Source organism: Chenopodium album, chromosome 12 (assembly GCF_948465745.1).
Source record: "Chenopodium album chromosome 12, dcCheAlbu1.1, whole genome shotgun sequence".
In the NCBI taxonomy this organism is placed as follows: Eukaryota; Viridiplantae; Streptophyta; class Magnoliopsida; order Caryophyllales; family Amaranthaceae; genus Chenopodium; species Chenopodium album.
The window spans coordinates 54312147-54332924 of NC_137845.1; the positions used below are offsets into that span (position 1 = coordinate 54312147).

Here is a 20778-nt window from a genome sequence, read left to right on the forward strand (position 1 = left end):
ACTGTATCTCATAATCAAATCCCATTAGTTTTGACAGCCAAAACTGCTGAAATGGGGTTGATATCTTTTGCTCCAGCAACCATTTTAAGCTCTTCTGATCAGTTCTGACCAAAAAATGAGAACCAGTCAAGTATTGTTCCCATTTCTGAACTGCAAAAACCATGGCAAGCAGTTCTTTTTCATAGACAGACAAACTTTGCCACTTAGGACCCAAAGACTTACTGATAAAAGCAAGAGGATGATCTTCCTGCATTAAGACAGCACCAATGCCTGTTTTTGAAGCATCTGTCTCAATGACAAATTGCTTAGAGAAATCAGGGACAGCTAACACAGGAGCACTAGTTAAAGCCTCTTTGAGAGGAAGAGAAAGCAGCTTGAGCAATATCAGTCCACTCAAATGCTCCTTTCTTTAACAAGTCAGTCAAAGGTCTGCTAAGAGTAGCATATCCTTTGATGAATTTTCTGTAATAACCAGCTAGGCCTAGAAAACCCCTTAGTTCTTTCACACTAGCAGGAATAGGCTAAGAAATAACAGCATCAACTTTTGCTGGATCAGTTTCCACTCCCTTTACAGAAATGAAATGACCCAAGTACTCTACTCTAGAAGTAACAAATGAACACTTACTCAATTTAGCATATAAAGAATGTTGCAGCATTAAAGAGAAGACAGTATTAAGATGTTGCCAGTGCTCATCTAAGCTCTTACTATAGACCAAAATATCATCAAAGAAGACCAACACACATTTCCTTAACACAGGCTTAAAGACTGAATTCATCCAACTCTGAAAAGAGGAGGGAGCATTTGTCAAGCCAAAGGGCATGACCAAAAACTCATAGTGTCCCTCATGAGTTTTGAAAGCAGTTTTAAACACATCATTGGGGTGAATTCTCAATTGATGATAGCCAGCTCTGAGGTCTAGCTTACTGAAAACAGCAGCCCCAGCCAACTCATCAATAAGTTCATCCAAAACTGGAATTGGGAACTTATTTTTCACAGTTTTTTTTGTTCAATTCTCCATAGTCAACACATAACCTCCAGGTTCCATCATTTTTACCCACTAGCACTACTGGAGAAGCAAAGGGACTAGAGCTGGGCTGAATAATGCCCCTTTCAAGCATTTCATTCACCAACTGCTCAATGATATCTTTTTGCTTGAGAGGGTATCTATATGGCCTGATATTGACTGCCCTGCTACCAGGATCCAATGGAATCCTGTGATCAAACACACCTCTACTAGGTGGTAAGGAAGTAGGTTCCTCAAAAATACTAGCAAACTGAGTTTTAAGCTGCTGCAACTGCTCAGGATCATCAGCAACACCAACACCAGACAACTGAAATAAACCAGGTAAAACAGGCTGTGCTATATCAGTAACCTGCATTAAACAAAACTGAGCAACCTGCTGAAATAACTTAGAAGATGGCCCACTCTCAGTCACCTTTAACTTAGCAGCAGGGATACCTTTCAGCTCAACCAAGTCATTATTACAGTAAAATTGCATTGTGAGTTGCCTGAAATTCCAGGAAATAGAACCAAGAGTACTTAACCATTGCACACCTAAAACCATGTCACAGCTCCCCAATGCAATTAACATGACATCAGCCACAAAATCATGACCCCCAAGAGACCAACAGAAATTCCTGCAGACAGAATTACATAGTAAATTGTTGCCATCAGCAACTGTGACAGACAGTCCAGCAATAGGTTCCACCTTGCACCCCAAAGACATAGCCAATTGGCTATCCAAGAAATTATGAGTGCTGCCTGAGTCAATTAAAGTCTGCAAAGGCCTATCACCCACCAAAGCTTTGACTCTCATTGTGTGAAAATTCTGACTACCAGTCAGAGCACTCAATGAAATGCTTGGATCAAAGTCAAATTCAGTCTCAAAAGCATATACATCATCATAATCATTGTCCTCCATCCCAACTGAACCTGGAATTTCTACAGTGAAGAGTTGAGGTTCAATCTCATCAAATTCAGTTGAACTTGGAATTTCTATAGTGAAAAGTTGGGGTTCTTTAAACTGACAAACATGGTTCTTATCATATGGTGCATCACAGTAATAGCAAAGACCCTTGGCAATTTTCTCTGCTCTTACCTCAGCAGGAACATATCTAGGTCGTTGAAAGGGTTTTGTGGTTGATTTAGAGAAGGGAAATGGCTTGTTTGGTGGGGTGGGTAAAAATGGTGGTTTAGAGGAGTTGACAGGAAAGGAAGGCCGTTGGTTCTTTGGTGTGACAAATGAGTTAGGCTGGGAAAATTTAGTGGAATTGATCGAGATAGATTCAGTTTGTAATCTAGCATACTCAATTGCAGAAGCAATGGATTGAGGCTTATAAGCCTTTACAAATGGTCTAATAGCAGGTTTCAGACCACCTATAAAACTCTCCAGCAAATACCTCTCAGGAAGCACATAATCGTGCTGCAGCATAAAAGCTCTTAAGTTCTCAAATGCATCAACATAAGACTCAATACTACCAGATTGCTGTAACTTATTAAATTCTTCCACAACATTCACCCCAACATCATCCTTAAAACGGCTATTGACATCAAGGACAAAATCATTCCAATCAACAGAGGATCTAGAAGACATGTAACTAGTCACCTAGTTTTCAGCCTTATCAATCATATTAAGAGATGCTAGATCAACTTTTTGATCATCAGGAATTTTGCATAGAGTAAAATATTTACAGCATTTTTTTATCCAAATTCTAGGATTTGAACCATCAAATTTAGGGAAATCAAGCTTAGGAGAATACCCCAATCTAGGTGGAAGAGAGCGATCCTCAGATCTAGGTGATCTGAAATAAGTGATTTGATCCTTCAGAGATTGAATCATGTCAAAATATCCTAAAACTTCCGATTAGAGTCATGCGAAAGGTCCTCCAGCTTCTGATCAGTAGCCAGAGAATGTGTCTCCAAACGTTTCTCCAAGGCAGTCAACTGAGCTTCCATTCTGGTCACCCGAGTCGAGAGTGTAGGTGCCAGAATGCAGAGCGGGCAGCGTCTGCTCTGATACCACTGATAAGGTTGAAAACCTTATCTACAGATTAATCTGTAATTTAGCTCGAAACAGAACAATGGTGATAGAGAAGAAGATTAGGAAACGGTGAGGGAGGAAGAAAAAGAAGAAATAGAGAGAGAGAGAGAGAAGAGAGATAGAGGAAGTTTGTTGTAATCATTCATTGAATTGTGATCCTTTCATTACAACACTAAATACCAGCTAAGCAACTCAAGATTCCCTTAACAAAACCGTAACAAACTTGCTAAAGGACAAAAGCTGTTATAACAACTTTTCCCGCCCAAAACTTAATACAAAGTATAAATTTGTTATTTGCATAATTCATCCTGTATCAGTAAATAAGACTAGAAGTTAATATACTGTACCGAAGAGTTGCAAATTGTTCATGCAAGATTGTCTCAGTTTCTGGTGCTGCGAACACCACCCATATTTCCTGCAAGACTTAAGCCGTCCTGCTACAAACTTTAATACACAGTCGTCAGTCGAACACTTAAGTTAGTCAGTTAGTGTTATAAATGCAAACATACAATCTGCTTCTGTGAAATTTGGTTGCAATGCGTGCTATCAATTACCCTTTATTTACTAAAAATATCTCAGTTTACATGCCAAAAAAATACCCATTAATGTCATCTATTGCACCCAAATCAATACTTGATGGTGTTTTAACTACTAGTCAAAATTCGGAGTGTTGGCTGCACCCAAGCTATAGCTCAGTTAGGAGTGTCCATTCGGTTATCGGTTTGGATTTAGCCCAAATCCAATCCGGTCCAAAATAAATTTCGTTTTTTAATTTTCAAATTCAATCTGATCCGAATTACTTACTAAGTCCAATCCGATCCAATCCGGATTATAATTCGGTTATTTGGATTCAATCCAAAAATCCGAATTAAAATACGTTGCTAATTTTTTTGGGTCTAAGGCGATTATAAAAATAAAATTGCAATAATAAAATTCAATTCTTGAAAGTATAGTAGTACATGATTTATACTAGTATTGAAAACATAGGTTGACATGATTAATATTATTATAATCATAAACATAGTTTAACATGATTAATATTAATAATATTTTTTTTTTTTTGTAAAATAACGCTTTCATAATTCGGTTTTTTGGATCCGAACAAGGTCAATCCGATCCGATCCGAAGATCCGAATTTTCAAAAAAATTTAATCCGATCCGATCCGATTTAAAGTTTGGATCCGTTCCGAATTGATAATTCGGTATAGATTGGGTTGGATTTCGGTTTTTAACCGAATAATGGACACCCCTAGCTCAGTTTGTCCTAACTTGATATGAAAAAACGTGCAGATATATCAGAACAAACTGGAAAATTTCAAACAATTAAAATATTTCAACAAGTAACTTAAGTGTCAAACTGAGCACAGTTTCATTTCATCAAATCAAATAAGTAAAAATTTACATCTTCCACTAGTATAGAATGCTCTAGATTTCATCAAGAGATTGTTCCTGTTGATGAAGAGAACTGAATTGGTTTTCCAACTCTGATAATCTGACTTATCACGCCGTAAACTTGTTTTCAATGTATTGTGTGCTGGATATGTGGTAAGACAGTGTTTCTTGTGTGCTGATATCTGACTTACCAACCTCGCATATCTTCAATTAGAATCACAAGTCGTATTTACCCAGTTGGATCATTTCTTTGTACTAAATCAGGAACTCCAGCAAGAAAGCGTGATCTCAATCAACAATCGTTAGAAGTTCCCCTCCTTGTTAAGAGTTCAAGACAATGAAAAGCATGTATTTACGGCATGGCATTTATTGAACAACAGTATAGGAAAAACAACAGATTTTTATTCTGCCACATTGTTTTATTTCTGCATAACAAAATCACTACTACAACATACAAAGCGAGTAAGATTTAGGCAGGTCTTATAGGAAATTTGAGATGAACTATGAAGTGAAACTGACTTACAAAACCTTAAAATTACTTTTGGAGATGGATAAAGACTTAAAGACAGATTTTATTTGTGGCATTATTGTGCTGAAGCTATAAAACTATGAGCCTGCAGTAGTAGCGGGCATTGTTGTGTTGTATGTGTGCTGAACATTGTAGGTGTTCCTATGCAGTCACCATCTTGGACATCAACTTCCAAGTTCATCTTAAACATGTCGTGGTTCAACAAAAACAGCAGTTGTCTTAGGAGGTACAGTAAAGCATCCAGTAGAAGGCTCATACCTCGACTCCTTAACGATTGTGTCCCCTGACATTGACTGCAGAAGGAGACAACAAAGAGTTAATTTGAGAGTGACAAGAATTAATTTTGTTAAGAGAGTGACATAGAATATTAAGGTGTAGTTCTAGTTCACACTTCACTGAATTTGAGAAATGTCATAGGTCATTATAAGTGGGTTTCCTTGCCAAAGGTTTACATAAGATTTAAAGGACAAGAGATGCAAAATTAGTAGTGGGGATCAGAGTTTTTTTTTTTTTTTTTTTTTAAATAACTCAAGCACCTACCAGTTATCTTAAGGTATGGCAAAAGGCTCGTTCGAATATAAATTGGTTTGCAATAATTCAGTCTGAGTTATATTTGGGTAGCAAGTCATTATTCATGGATCAATTCCACAATAAGGATAATCTGACAGTTATATTATTAAATTTTAGGTCAGGATAATCAGGTTCAGAACAAAATCATGTTGTTTAGTTTCAGTTAGACTTGGAGTGGTTTATTTTAAGCAGTCGTGCTATATCAATTTGACAATTCTAGATATTTGGACCAAGAGTGAACAAGAAAAGCAGAAAAAGCATAAGTATTTGTTACCAGTACTGGGTGTAGCTGTAGAGATTTAGCTCGAAAATCTGGGTTAGTAAATTTGGTTTCAGTAGGCTGAACATTGATCATTACAACAATATATTGGAACCTGTAAGGAAAAAAAAAGTATTAAAATATACTTCTTATCTATCAAATGTTAGTAGCTGACAAAATTAACAAACTTTAACTAGAGAGAAGTGCAACAGTTTCACAAAACTACTTGGGATCTATTTGCGACAAGCCAGAGGCACCCGCATGACCATCTTCAATGCTCATAGCTATAAGCCCAGGAATCCAAGAAGGGACATTATTGTGGAAGCGTACTCGATCCTGAGAAACATCGTAGATCATGCATAATTTTTGTTTCTGTTACTCAGTAACCTAATTAAATAAAAGGAAGAGTATGACTTCATTTTTAGAATGCTAAGATGAAATATATAGCCTTATAATCCTTCCCTAGCAACATAACTGCTCATATTAGCAAAATATAGGCCCATGCAGTTGATTAAAAGACATATCTTGGTTTTAGTTGAAAGATCGTATTATTTTGCGAAACCATATAGTTTGATAGTGATGCAAATAACCTGCTTTTACCTCAATATCCTTAGCACTTCTTAAACGGAAAAGTGGGAAAGAGTATCTAATTTGCAATAAGTTGGTGAAATTTTCAACTGTGGCAATAATGTGACTCTTGTCAGGCTTGTATGATGGATTTTCCAGTCTTTGCTTGATTCTGAAAGGGTATATCCATGAAGATAAATCATATTTAGTATTTGAGTTGAGCAAGAAGTCGATAATGATGGAATGGCAACATGATATGAAACCATATAAAAGAAACAAAGCTTACATAGGCCAATTGTTCTGATTTTGATCCTTGGGAGGAAGACCAACGCCCCAGTTGTTGGTATTATAGCTAAAGTCCAATCTGATGAAAGACATAAGAACAGGAGTGCATAAGTATATAGTGTAGTGAAATAAGATGAAATCATTATTGATAACACCATCATAAAATGCTTGGAATATAGTGGACAACAGAATATGACATTATTTTGCGGACATTTAGACTCAAAAAAAATAAAAATAGAATCATCACAAACCTGTTAAACCAATCACCAGAGTTGTAAGAATCACGGTCAAGGGACTTTGAACGTAGCAACTCATCACCAGCATGGAAAAAAGGTATTCCCTATATTCGTAAAAGACATTCAGAAAACATCGTATTTTATGCAATATATATTGTTTTAATCAGAGTAATATAAGCTTAAAAACATTATATAGTATGAATCATCTATCTATCCAGTCACACCAAGTCAAGGACCTATATGTTTTCTTTATTGATTCTGTATAGGTTTCTTCCCCTCTCTAGTCTTGTGTGTTTAACTTATGTCTCTTCATCACTTCTCACCACAGATTCTCTCTTGCATAAACTACCCTGATAACAAATTCAATTTAGTTGAGAATAGTTAGGGGTAAGGCTAGAATGTGTAACCTTCTTAAGCCATGCTAAAGGAGAAACTTTACCATGCAGTTGTAACAAATTTTTTATACAGGTATTCTAGTTTCAACTTCAGTATGTACTCAGATTTTGTTCTGGGGCATATATTTATCTCCCCTTTCTCAAGTTATAGCAACATTTAACTTCAATTGGCATTAGTATAGCACAAGATTTTGTAAAATATAAAGAATTAAGAATAGTAACCTGGGCAAGGGCTATGATACTTGTAGCTAGATGATTTACTCTACATCTCTCGTCCAGCGAAGTATAGGTAGCAGTCTGGATAACCAAAGAAATTATATTAAATTCAAGGTAAGATAATCTTCAGTCCCTTGACCGGCAAAAATTATGGACTTTTGCAAATATGCACCTTCAAACTGACAATATCGAAAAGAGTTTCATTATCATGAGCTGAGACATAGTTGATCTGCAGATATAAGGTAAATGTAAGAAATAAACAGAACATATTTAGCAAGCCTTGGGATGCATCTAATGAAGTTTGTTATTCAAACAGATTTTCCAATTGATACTCACAGTTTCTATAGGCTGCATAGCATACCCAACCGGTGATCCACCATAGGTATAAACTTCAGAACCTTTTACCTGGAAGGCAAAACAAAGGTTTACGCAAGTTGAACAGCATAAGAAGAAAACAGAAACAGAAACAGAGCATATAGGACCTTATCATCACCTTCAGAAATCAATGATAAGCTCTAACAAAATAATCAAGGGCACAAGGAGGAATTCAAAATATGAAAGATCATATCAGATTAAGCTGGGACTTTATTCCAACTCCAACTCATTTTGCAGTCCATGGTAGATGATTCTAGGTAGTGCCATTTGGAAGGCACACAAAGAATTGAATAACTGCTATAGCTATCTAATATCTATAGAAAAATGACTTGCAACGGAGATTAAAAAAAAAAAAAGAATGTCAACTATAAGCTTGTTATGTGTATTCTAAGTTTGGCTAAATGCACGTCATAAATTTTGGATAAAAATATTGATATCACTTGAGATCATTGTCATGAAACTTATAACAGAACCCATAAAGTTAAACACCCTCATTTTCACATCAATTGCTTAGCCATATAGGCAATTTGGCATCATTCACATTACCCACACCAATTAATTTTGAACTTTCTGTCAAAGAATCCCCATAGATGATATGGATGACATGTTATGGAATGATCAACACATATAGGAAAGATAGAGAGGTGATGCATACATCTTTGAGGGCTAATGATAGTAAATTGCTATTGATCAACGGAGACATGTTACGAAATTCAGGTGCTGATGATGAAAGATGCTGCTAATGATAGTAATTGCTATTGTAATGCTAGCATAAGAAACATAGCAAAATTGAACACAAATCAACAGTCATCAAGTCCATTTAAAGAAGTCCAGTTAAAACTAAGAATAATATTTCAAAATGGAGCCTGATAAAAAATACCATCAAATTAATAGCTAAGTGATACAACATTTTTTAAGGGCTCTAATGAATGGTGAAGAGGAGAGAGACAAAAATACGAAGCCCACATCATAAAATAAAAAACCTTCGAGGTCAGCGACCAAAAGAATTTGTATTCATCAGAATTTTGTTGTAAAAGTATACCTGTCTGCCATCACAGTTAGTCAGCATGAAGTCTCTCAAGTTTGCTGCCAACCCAACCTAATTTATACCAAAGAAAAAGAAAAAGAGAGCTTGATTAACCCACTGCAATAACATAAATAAAGAATTGAATCTGATGCGAATCTGTTGCTGATTGCTCTGTAGATGGTTCAGATGGCAAAGAATATTACAATTACAAAATTGAAAATATAGTAGAGATTATACTGCAACCGTGACTTCAAGAAGTGATGACTTTAAGAGACAGTTGTCAGTACAAATTAAAGACATTGAATCTATAATCTGCCTGAAACATTACTAGTCCACCTTCAAATTTTCCCACTAAAAAAGGAGGGAGAGAGCGCAGGGTGGGTAATTGGTTTTAGCCTTGGACATATAATAGCCTTCAGAAAGAGCGAACGGATTGAACACTGATACTAATCACAAAATGAACCTATCCCTGCCCTGCATTGGGATTTAGAGATTATCCGATATAAAATCCTTCTAAAATGACATCAGTCAAAAAGACATATAAAAGAGCAATAATAATTTGAATATATAACTCCTCCGCCCTCAGATTATTCAAAATTTTCTTTTTAGGATGTCCCAAAAATTTGTTAGCTTTCTATAGTACTAGGTTGAGCAGTGACACTTTTGAAGGGAAATTGTGTTTGGTTGGAACTTCTAAGACAAAAAGATATTAGGAGACAAGAAAAAGATGTTCCTTTGATTTTGTACCTTCCTTGAGTGTGATAAGTAAATGAAGATGGAGTATACACGATTTTTCATCTATCAATCTTTCTTTCTTGACAGCAAAACCGCCCCATCAAGAGCATATTAATTACTCAAAAAAACATGGGACTGTTCTCTATTAAAATGAGTAAACTATTCTGATCACATCAAAGATAAACAAAAAGACAACCCTTAAAACCTCTACCTATGGAAAAATAAGAATACCAAAGTCACTCTAATTACAGATATTATTCAAATTAAAAATCATAACTCTGCCGAAATACTTAAAGATAAACAAAAAAAAGCATGTAACAAAAATTTATAGTCTTTATCTTCTTCAAGCAAGAAAAAATTATACAAAGCAAATCCTTTGCAAGGTAACTGCTTTCTTAAAATAGCGCAGAACGAGGTACTAACTAATTCTACAAAGAATTATTGTTTAACAATTACTGTATCCTTGTCATTATCAATGGAGAAAGCAGAAAGGAACTGAGTAAAGAACCTGTATATGATCTTTTGCCACAGCGAGCATACGATCTGCATTAGCTTTGCCACCATGGTCATTATCATTAGGCTGCAGATCAAGAAAGATTAAAAGATTGAAGAATGCCTGTTGCTTCATTTTACTTTATTGATGAGAATTATACAATTTTAGATAAAAGATTTCAAACACAGTGAAACCACAAAGACAAATTACTTAGTGGAAGATCCACATGAAGGATAATATACCTGTAAAGATAAGCCAGTCACGTAACCTTGCTGAAGAAGGGGGCCAAAAGGGCCCCCGCCAAGCACTGCATCTCGAATGCGATCATTAAAACTGAACAAGATTTGGAAGGATTAAAAGTAATTGACTGATAGTAGTTCTGCTTGGCTAAGATAATACATATACAGAAAGCATAATAAGTCAAGAAAATTGAACATTTTATATTATCAAGGACAAGAAAATAATTGTGAATAGTGATTAATTTAAATTATCCCACTTAAGCCTAAAGGGATAAATTCCTCATCACTTCCAAAGAATTAAAGAGAATTGTAGTTTAGTGGCATCCTCAATTCATCGTCACTTGCCCAGAAGCACTGCCCAGGTTTGATACAAGGTGACATAATTCTGCTCTTGAAGATCTTTAACTGTGGTTCCCAGAGAAGGGCTTTCACACCATACTTTGGTATTACTTATTAGGCCTCAGGCCAAAAGGGCCAGTCTTGGAGTCTTACTAACAAGTAAGCTTCATGTACATGGTAGTCTATATCCACGTGGCATGTACACTTTTTTGAACACTTATTGATTTTGAAATCCAGACCGACAAGAAATGAATTCTAAGTCTTAGAACTCTTGCCATCTAACCTATCTTTTAGTTATGCTTGCTTACTCAACCCAAACATAACTAATGTGGATAGGAGATGTTTGTATTGTGTTTCTTTGCATTAGTTATCCTATCTTTTGCTAGTTTCCATTACATACTTTGTAGTTAGGAACTCATATAATACAATAGGATATTCAAACTAATGACCCAAGCCCAGGCAACGTACTAGTTAATATAGAAACTGAACAATTAAAAACCACATGATATTCCCTCTTTTGTGTGATATAGACATTAAGTTAAGCACAGAGTATACATGACATTCATTTTGATCCACCATATTTGGTCACAAAAATATACACATTACATGCATTGAAGGGGACAAACATTGAACATTTACCTTCCAATTCCTGTGCCACCAAGATTCATTTGAGATGCATTTACTCCACGTGCATTATTTGCAACCTCACCAAAGTCCCAACCTTCACCATATCTAAAGGAAGATCATACGGTAATCCAATTATCCACACAATAGAACCAAGACAGAATAGACAGGATTAATATAAAAAAAAAAAAAAAAAATATGGCAAACTCAGAATGGAAGGGAAATACAATTATACTTGTGTATACAAGTGATAAAATTTAGAAACCATCAACGGTTGTCACTTACATATAAATGCTTGAACCTTCTACACCATCTTGGGTTTTTGAAAGGCCTTGGAGCATACTTGTTGCTTTCACCTGTAACCAGTAAAAAAAAGTTTAGATTTAAATTTTGAGCTGATTGCGTGACACATACTTATAGAAAGCAAACCAAAGAAGTAGCTTATTAGCTTAGAATTCTTTTCATCTATCAATCAATCAATCAAAGCCTTAATCCCATAAGAGGGGTCGGCTACATGAACCAAAAGTGATTATCCGTATAGCCGGTAAATTCTTTTCATCTAGAAACAGGTAAAAGAGCCGATCAAAGTTGTTTCCAGCCAAACAATTCAGTCAGCTACCACTTTCATTTTTTTTTTCCCTTTAAGGTAAGAAATACTAATCATTAGGAAGCCTTCCTCGCAAAGGGAATTCCTAATGTATACTTTCAATTGCACAATTCAGAAATTGCATATTTAAGTAGCCTATGTTTCCTCTAGAAAAAAAAAAAAAATATATATATATATATATATATATATATATATTGTATATATATATATGTATATGTATATGTATATATATATATATATATATATATATATATATATATATATATATACTGAGAAATGGTTTGAAAGGAAAGATTATACATAAGTTTATAATATTACCAAATAGTCATATAGTACCTACATTTCTTAATAGTTGCATCTGACTAGACATGTTTGCCAATACATTGCTTTGATCAATAATATCTTTAATTATGCTTTATAACAACTATAAAATATATATATTTTGAAAATATACATTGAGATTAACACACCAGCAATTAATGATGTGATTTATTTTTATATATTAATAAACAAAAGTGGCCAAAAGTAGTATAGGAATAGCATAAAAGTCAAGATGATGCAACTATTGAGAAAAGGAGAAAGTAGGTTATAAGAGAGTGGAGGTTCTCTGGACAGCAAAGTAAATTAGGTATCATGAAATCACGATTCAAGCGAAACTATTTATCTATTCACAAGTTACTAGGAATAGGAATATAAAGGGCTTATGTATGTATCTATTACATGACCGACGACATTTCACTCACCCATCAGTCAAGGAAATCTAAATCAAACTAGAAGAATAAGAAAGAGAGATCAAAATCCATCATGGTGTAGAAGTACCAGTGTACTACAATCTGTAATTAAAGAAAACTCTTAAACTTACAAATACATACCATTGTATGTTTCATGATATGGCCCATGAGATCAAATCTGAAACCATCAACCTGCAAGAAAAGGGTGGTCATAAAATACACATTTCAGACATTTTCATGATGAAATTGAGATAACAAAATAAAGAACTATTGAACAACAATAATTGACAAAAGGAAAAGCTCTCATCCTAGTCTAACACCAGATGCTAGTTCTAAAGCAATCTGCGTCCTGCCATCTAAAGCTAATAGCAAACACACAAGAAAATCACATTCAGTTTTCTTGTCCGTTAATAAGAGGCCAAGGTGCAAGCCATTGTCTATGAAAAGGAAGATTCTAAGGCTTCTCTCTTCTTTTAATTCAACAATAAGCAACAAAATCACAAAAGAAAGTACAAGGAAGAAAGATTCGACAATTCAAAATCAGTCAATCACCTTATAATTGATGGACCAATGTTTTAAATCATCCAAAATCAGACGTTCAACCATGTAATGCTCACTAGCCGTGTCATTTATGCATGTGCTATTCTCAATAGCACCATCATTATCCCTTCTTAAGTAGTAACCCGGAACAATCTATCAATAATACGTTTAACGTCAGGTTAAACAGATGGGAATGAAAATTCATAGGAAGGCATAAAATGGAATGAAGAATATGCACACCTTGTCAAGAACAGAGTTTACATCGGATGGCCCACTGCTATTTAAATGGTTATAAACAACATCCAACACTACACGAAGCCCGATATGATTTAGTGCCTGTAACCAAGTCAATATTTTAGTTTTATGATGGAATGGAAAGCTAGATCTGAATTCTAGCTGTAAAAAAGATCACTTTTTCCCCATGATAAAAGAAGACTAGAAGGCAAGATACACACCTGGACCATCTTTCTGAACTCAATTATACGGGATGGGCCATTAGGATCAGTTGCATAGCTTCCCTTAGGTGTCCCCCATAAAACAGGATTATATCTTCATAAAAGGAAAAATTAGTAACAAAATATCAGATAATGCTGCAAGAGAAGGGAATTTTGAACTAACTATAGTCCAAAGGGATTGAAGCCTACCCCCAGTTATACCCATCCTCATCACGGATGGCAGTTATTTGAGCTTGTTGCTCTTCTGAATCAGGTGGTAGTGTTTCAAACATCTTAGTATCTGAAAAAAGGTTCTTATCATTGAAATGACTAAACAAAGAGCCCGATACATACTAAAATTACTATAAAATCCAAATGACTTCATGGAAAATGGATAAGAATCAACTAAAATACGGCAAGAAACCAATAGGAATACTAAAATATGCTAAAATGACCGAAAACAAATGCAAGCTAAATTCTAACAGCCATAGACAGCTTGTTCCCTAAGGACCTTTCATCTGTTCCAAGTAAACATCTCATTTTTTAATAAACCTTTTTTGGCCGGATTCAAGCATTAACCACAGCGGGTCATAACTTCCTAGAGATGATACACTGAGTGGTGCACACTGAGCAATACACCAAGCTTTTAGGGCCCCATTTTTGTTCCCAGCCATTGGGTCTATACTCACTTCTATCTAAAATATCCTATTTAAGAACCTCAAATAAAGGATTTGAGGCATGTCAACAAAGAATAAGACTATTCTCAGATTTACTGACAAAGCAGCCTGAAGGAACGCACCACTTTCAGAGAGCCAGAACTAAGAGACAACAAAAGGAGATTTAGTCTGCCAAAACTTGGCGATTTTTCAGGAATATAACTTAGTGTCAACACATGTAGAGGCAAAGGCCATATAAATTTAGATTTAAATCCTTATCCCCAGGAAAATATACCTTGACACAGTGTTTGCAATAAATTTTTTTTAATTGACATATTCAAGAGTAGTTAAAATCATGGTTTATTATTCTACATGCTCTACAACAAAATTGATAAGTTCTTTGAGGGCTATAAGATCTTGTAGACTTGAAGAATTCAATCAAGAGAATATGCTTGCTCTCACATCTTAGGCAGAAAAGTTTCAATAAAGTCTATGCTGCTTAGAATGTTAGTGTTTGCAATGCAAACGGAAACTTCAGTTGGGGAGCGATCAACCAAGCAAATAATTTCAAAGGCTACTAACACAATTTCAGAATTGTTTGCTCCTATATATAGATAAAAATTCACTGTTATGTGTGATCTATATACGTTAGCGTCAAATTGTTAGAGAAGGCAGGCAATAGTAATTACCAACAAATTTCCACTTCTTTTTGTCATCATCAACTTCAGCAAACTGGAAGCTTGGCAGCAGATGCACGTGAGTAAGACCAGCAGCTGATAACTTCTTCAAATGATTAACACAAGCAGAGTCCTTCAAGTAGGAAGTTTAATCAGTAAGGCTACATAAAATATTCTTTCTCATTGTAAAGGTCAGCTTAGCCACTATAATTATGCACACAAAGAATGTAAAGGTCAGCTTAACCAATGTAATTATACACACAAAGACTGTAAAGGTGAGCTTAACCAATTTTATTATAAAGGTCTTGTTTCCCAAAACTTAAACCACTATTAAGGAGATATAATAGTCATTGTAACACTCAATAACACAAATTCTTCCTGTGAGCGATGGAATCGATTACTAAGCTTTGGATCAGATGCAGCATCAAGTGAGAGTATTCTAAATAAACTTGGCTAATGTGAAGAGTAAGGGAAATGAAATTGGTATTACACCCCTTTTCCCTTTCTACTGATTTCTATAATTGATCCTTCAGTTTGTGAAAGATGCATAAACATGTAGACAGTCTCAGCTTAATTTGACACAGACTTTTTGCCACTCAGTGATAAGATCATCAGAACATTGCAAATTAAGTTCCCTCCTCTCAACGCGCTCCGCTGCTGGCTTTCTTCTTCATGGCAGAACATCAATCTCATGCAGATTTCTCCTTTCATTTTGAAATTCACTTCACTACCCAGCTTAAAGGCAATATTTTATTTTTTGTGTTTGTCTGTGTGTGTGTGTGTGTGCTGGGGGGGGGGGGGTTTGAAGTACTTTTACTTGAACACGATCAGTTACAGGATTCATAATTTAAAACATGAGTCAGTTCAGTATTGAAGTTGATATACTGAAGAAAACATCCAAGCAAGAATAAAAAGTTTTTAGAGCAGACAAACAAAAATTATATAACTACCTGTGATGTAAAAGCAAGGTATCCACCACGAAGTTCAGGGTTCACAGTAAGGTCGTAAGCACTGTAAAAGAGCACAGTTGTTAAAGCCATAAGCCCACAAATCCTCAACAGTGCCCAAATGATAAGATTGATAACGTTAAATCACAAAGATCAGAAAAAAATAAAATTGAAGCCCCGGAGATTTACAACGGAATCATTTATATAAGCCTAAATCTCCCCACAAATGGGCCAACCCAAGTGTGTAATTTGTCAAAAGTTATTTCCTGAAAGCTGTTCATTTTTCCTGGTCTCAGTAAATTAATTTCATTCAAAAGTTGTAGCAAAATAGTATCTATCACTAACAAGGGATATATGTAATATATGACAGTAAAATTCACAAAATTTATTTGTATTTTCTGTTTCCAAGATATTACGAAACCCACCTGAAATCTCTTATATGCAGCTCATAGATACTGATGTCAGAAGGAGAAAGAAGATGAGGCTTTTCATCAGCCAGATTATCCCATCCTTCAGGCTTTAGAGATTCAGACTTTATATCAGCCAATAAAGTTCGCTTTACGTCTGCTGAAACCCTAGTTTAACCAAAAAATAAAACAAATGTATCCTTAAATATATGTTTGCTATTGGTCTTGTTGATAATAGCTATAGTAGATGAAGGATTAAAAGCACTGCATTCCCCTTTCACGTTTGAGGAAAACTGACATACCCTCTGGCATATGGATCAATAGCAAAGCATTTTTCAATTCTCAAGGTGGTATGATGGTAGACAGTGATTTCATACACATAGTAACACCCTTCCCAGCTTCTTGGTCCAACAACACTCCAAACACCACTTGATTCATTTAGCTGAACAGTTTGTAACGGTTCACCACCTAATGGGTCCCTATATATGCTGGCATTCACGGCCTGCTTGTTTAAACAGATAGCGCACAATTTCCTCAAATAAGTACATAATGATCTAAAATAAGTGCAGGTCTTGAAAGAGATCTGGGAGGCAAAAGGAAAGAGAAGGACAACATACTTGAGCAGTAGGAGCCCATAAGTTTAATGATATGGAGTCCTCAGAGAAGACAGCACCTAGAGGACCATCATAAGAATATAACTCATCAATAACACCAGGTAGTTGCAAACCAGTAGCATTTCTGCAAGCCCCATCACCTGTACAAGTATAAATAAAGCATTGTAAGTAACCAGGGTTAGGCCCAGCATGCTTGTCACAATCAAGATTTTTACTGGAGACATCAGATGCACCAGGAAATTCATCAAATGGACAGTGAAGAACAATGATTGCAAATATGCAAGAATGATTATATTTAGAATAATTAGAGGCATCAATCAAATTTTATTATCTTTCTAGTGTTGAACACAAAGGAAATAAATTGCCACTCAAACATTGAGAACACAGAAACTACTCAGGAAAATCCTCATGTCCTTTGTAGCTGTAAAGTGGAGGATAACAAGGCAACTATAAGAACTAATTTATCTTTCAGAATGGCGTCAGTTTGAATAAATTTCTTTTAAATTGGCCAAGGTCACAACTTAAAAGCTTACCACTGAAAGCAGCAACTGCTAGTTGATACTTCAGCAGACTTTCGACATCCAGGTTAGCAGGAGCTCTGAAGGCTGAGTAACCTCTAATATGAGGAAATTTTTCAGTAACCTAAAAAATGTAGATAGATTACATCAAAGCAATAGAGGAAGAGAGTATTCAAGCACTGGCTCACAAAGTACTAATTTTACAAAAGTACAAACTAGTATGAACTACAAGCATGATTTCATATCACCATCCTTGCAACTTTGCAAATGGTATTCATACTTTCAAGGAAGACTTGATACGAACATGTGGAGTTATGAACATACATATGTGTTATTAGACAGGTATAAAGAACAAAGAGGGGGAAGGGTAGGAAAATTATAAATCCTATTTGCTAGATAATAGAGGAAAATGATAAGGACAGTGCATATTATCGCGATTTATTAAGCATCTTACATGTGCTGGCAATCCCCCATTGTCCTTGTCAAGCTTTATCTTCACATCATAGCCTGTCAACTCATATAAGAGCCAAGTTAGAGTAGAGTCTATTTTCCATTATATATGAATGTACATATATCAGAGAAGTATGACACAAAACCAGACCTTCTATCCCATCATTCGTAACCCTTAGTGCAGCAGTTTTACTTGCAAACAAGTAGTATGAACCATTTCCAACATCAACATTCCAGGCAAGGATATACTTGCTCGGCCAATATGCTCTAGAGCTATTTAAAGTCCCTTGCAATTCAATCTGCAATAATCAAGTTTTCACTAGTCGTCAACACATTTGTCAGGTGATGAATCAAAGCGTAGCTGTAGGAAACTGCACCTAAGTCACTACCATACTAACTCTATAGCATAATACTAAAACAACGATTAAAACCAAATCTAACACATTAGGCTGGTTGGGCTAGCTCCATAGACTAATTGCCTCGCGAATTCACCAAAAAAACACATGTTATATACTTGTCTATAGAAATTATAAGGAGTCAAAGTTCTCTCAATATAGCTAGTAGAAGAATCTTAACTAGACTTCATCAAGGAACCTTAAATCATTCACCCAACCTTCATTAAAATTAGTGCTCTTACCATCCAAAATAAAAATTATCCCCCACATTAGTGTGACCTCTAAGGAAAAGAATTCATAATGGTTGATACCAAAAGTAATATTAATTGAAATTGTAGAAATTTATGATGAAAGTGAAGCTTTTTCAAGGTAATCCTTCTTCAACCTCCCATCACCGAGTTTCAATTTCGCACTTAGCCAATCGGTAGAGGTATAGATGTATACAATCTTACCTCTAACTAGTCGAGGATAACCCAAATCATGATACATTAACCTGACTCTAAGGGTTATCTACCTTCACACTATGATTAGCCACTCTCATATTAAAAATATAAGTTCTTTTTAAAATGACATTCTTGGTCTTTTTCTCTCTCACAAGGGTATTAAACTCTCAGCATCAACTAAACATTTCTGTTCCAAACTTCCAACTTCCAAGTAGAACACACTTACACACTTCCCAAATCACAGTAATATTTAAGTCAGTCACTCCAAAATTTCCAAATATTCATCAATTTCATACTCAAATAACTCATAATTAAAACAGAATATACACTGAAATAAACAACATAACAATACAGAAACTAACTCTTTAAGATAATTAATTCCATAAATTTGATCAAAATTTCTAAAAATCAATAAAAACAACAATAAATTTATACCTGAGAAACAGAATCAACTTCAACAGCCATAGAGCAACAAAAGCAAGAAAAACCCTTCTTTGATGAAGAATGGAAGATTCTAGAATTAGACCCAATGAAAATGGAATTTGAGAAAGATGGTAATTTCTTAATCAAACTAAATTTAAAGGGTACTAAACGAAGATTACGGTTATGAAGATTAGAAGAAAGAGAAAAGGGGTTATATAGTGAAGACATTTGAAGATGAAGCTTTTGGTTATGGCGGTCGAAGCAGAAAATTCAGTTGAGCAGACGAAGAATGATGGTGTAAAGTGGGAAAATTGCGTAGATTTTGATGAAAAATGGGGATTTTCATGGTAAGTCTGTTAAGATTTGTCATTTGAGGCAAATTGTTTCGTCTTTCTCTGCAAATATCTCCATGCTATCTTTGTCATTCGTGTTATTTTCTGTGATAATGAGTCTAAAAGAGTGATGAGTGATGTTGAAATGCTGATTCTTTGAAAAAGTTTCTTGTTTGAGTCCAGGGCTCATGGGTAACGGTTAAAGTGCGTGGCATGGGTCGAGCTAACATGAGGGTCGGTCACGTGCGAGCCCGCCGTAACATGAAGGGTGCGTGACATATGTGATTCAAGGGGTGTTGTACAACTAGAGTCTACTTGCTTTTTTTTTCACCAATTTACAAAATAAAGAGTATGCTAATATGACATGTGATTTAAGTCGTATGTCTGTACATGAGCTTTGTTTATGAAAGAATCGACATGAATTTGACACGGTTTTTCTTAACCTACAAAAAATATGATTCGGTTAGTTTAACATGACATCATGTTGATTAACACGTATAACCTGACCCTATAAGGTTATGATGATAACAAGCAAACAACAACTAAGGCCTTGTTATCTTCACATTAATTTTTGTTGAACTGAAATTATTTTACTAAATTAAAAATATTTTTGTTAAACTTATATTATTTTTATTGATTTGAAATTATTTTACTATTTAAAACTTATTGTTACCAATTAAATATTACTACGTAGTTTTATTGATTTGAATTTACTTCGTATTTTTACTGAACCTAGCGTACTAATTATTTAACTAAATAGTACGGAGTATTTTTTTTAAGGTGAAGAGAGCATGATCTAAATCCTTTAAGTGACTCGGTTAGAGCTAAGGAAAAGCTTGAAGCACAACAAGCTTAAGCGAACCTAGAGCAAGCAAGTAAGCAAAGGAGGACCTTCCATCGGGGCCATTTGGGGCCCGGCCCCCTGTAAATTCGTGTAATTAATTAGTTAATGTAATTAAATAACCTATTTAACTTATAAATTATTGGAGTATAGTAATTAGTGTTTTGAGCGAGAGGTAAAAGATTCAAATCCCATCCCCTCTAATATTTTCGACTAAGATCCGCCACTGAAGTAAGATGGAAGATCAGTTTTTGTAAGATGGTCTCCAACGAGGAACCTTCAAGTGGTCCTTGACAGAAGCATAAGGCAACTCCTTTTAGGAGAATGACAACAAGTTAAAGTTAAGAACTTGGTCTATGTGTTTCAAAGAGGAACCGAGTTGGCGGGTAGCAAACAAGTCTCAATTGCAGTCTTCCTGATCCGCAGTTCCACGAATGGAA

General features: G+C 35.2%; 1 protein-coding gene across 1 annotated transcript; it reads right to left on the reverse strand.

The window, feature by feature from the left end:
- Positions 1 to 4818: 4818 nt before the first annotated feature.
- On the reverse strand, positions 4819 to 19669 carry LOC145572648 (pullulanase 1, chloroplastic-like). Its single transcript, XM_081631609.1, has 28 exons — positions 19178 to 19669; positions 18056 to 18203; positions 17909 to 17961; positions 17470 to 17578; positions 16940 to 17076; positions 16625 to 16824; positions 16341 to 16490; positions 15919 to 15979; positions 14981 to 15101; positions 13846 to 13936; positions 13657 to 13750; positions 13442 to 13537; positions 13214 to 13354; positions 12803 to 12853; positions 11609 to 11679; positions 11339 to 11431; positions 10364 to 10454; positions 10137 to 10208; positions 8909 to 8965; positions 7828 to 7896; positions 7664 to 7720; positions 7498 to 7572; positions 6896 to 6984; positions 6646 to 6723; positions 6393 to 6531; positions 6019 to 6128; positions 5808 to 5907; positions 4819 to 5256 (listed from the first exon to the last, which is right to left on the reverse strand). Exons 1-28 carry the CDS (start codon positions 19391 to 19393, stop codon positions 5146 to 5148), a joined length of 2880 nt encoding a protein of 959 aa, XP_081487735.1. The 5' UTR covers positions 19394 to 19669; the 3' UTR covers positions 4819 to 5145.
- Positions 19670 to 20778: the final 1109 nt, after the last annotated feature.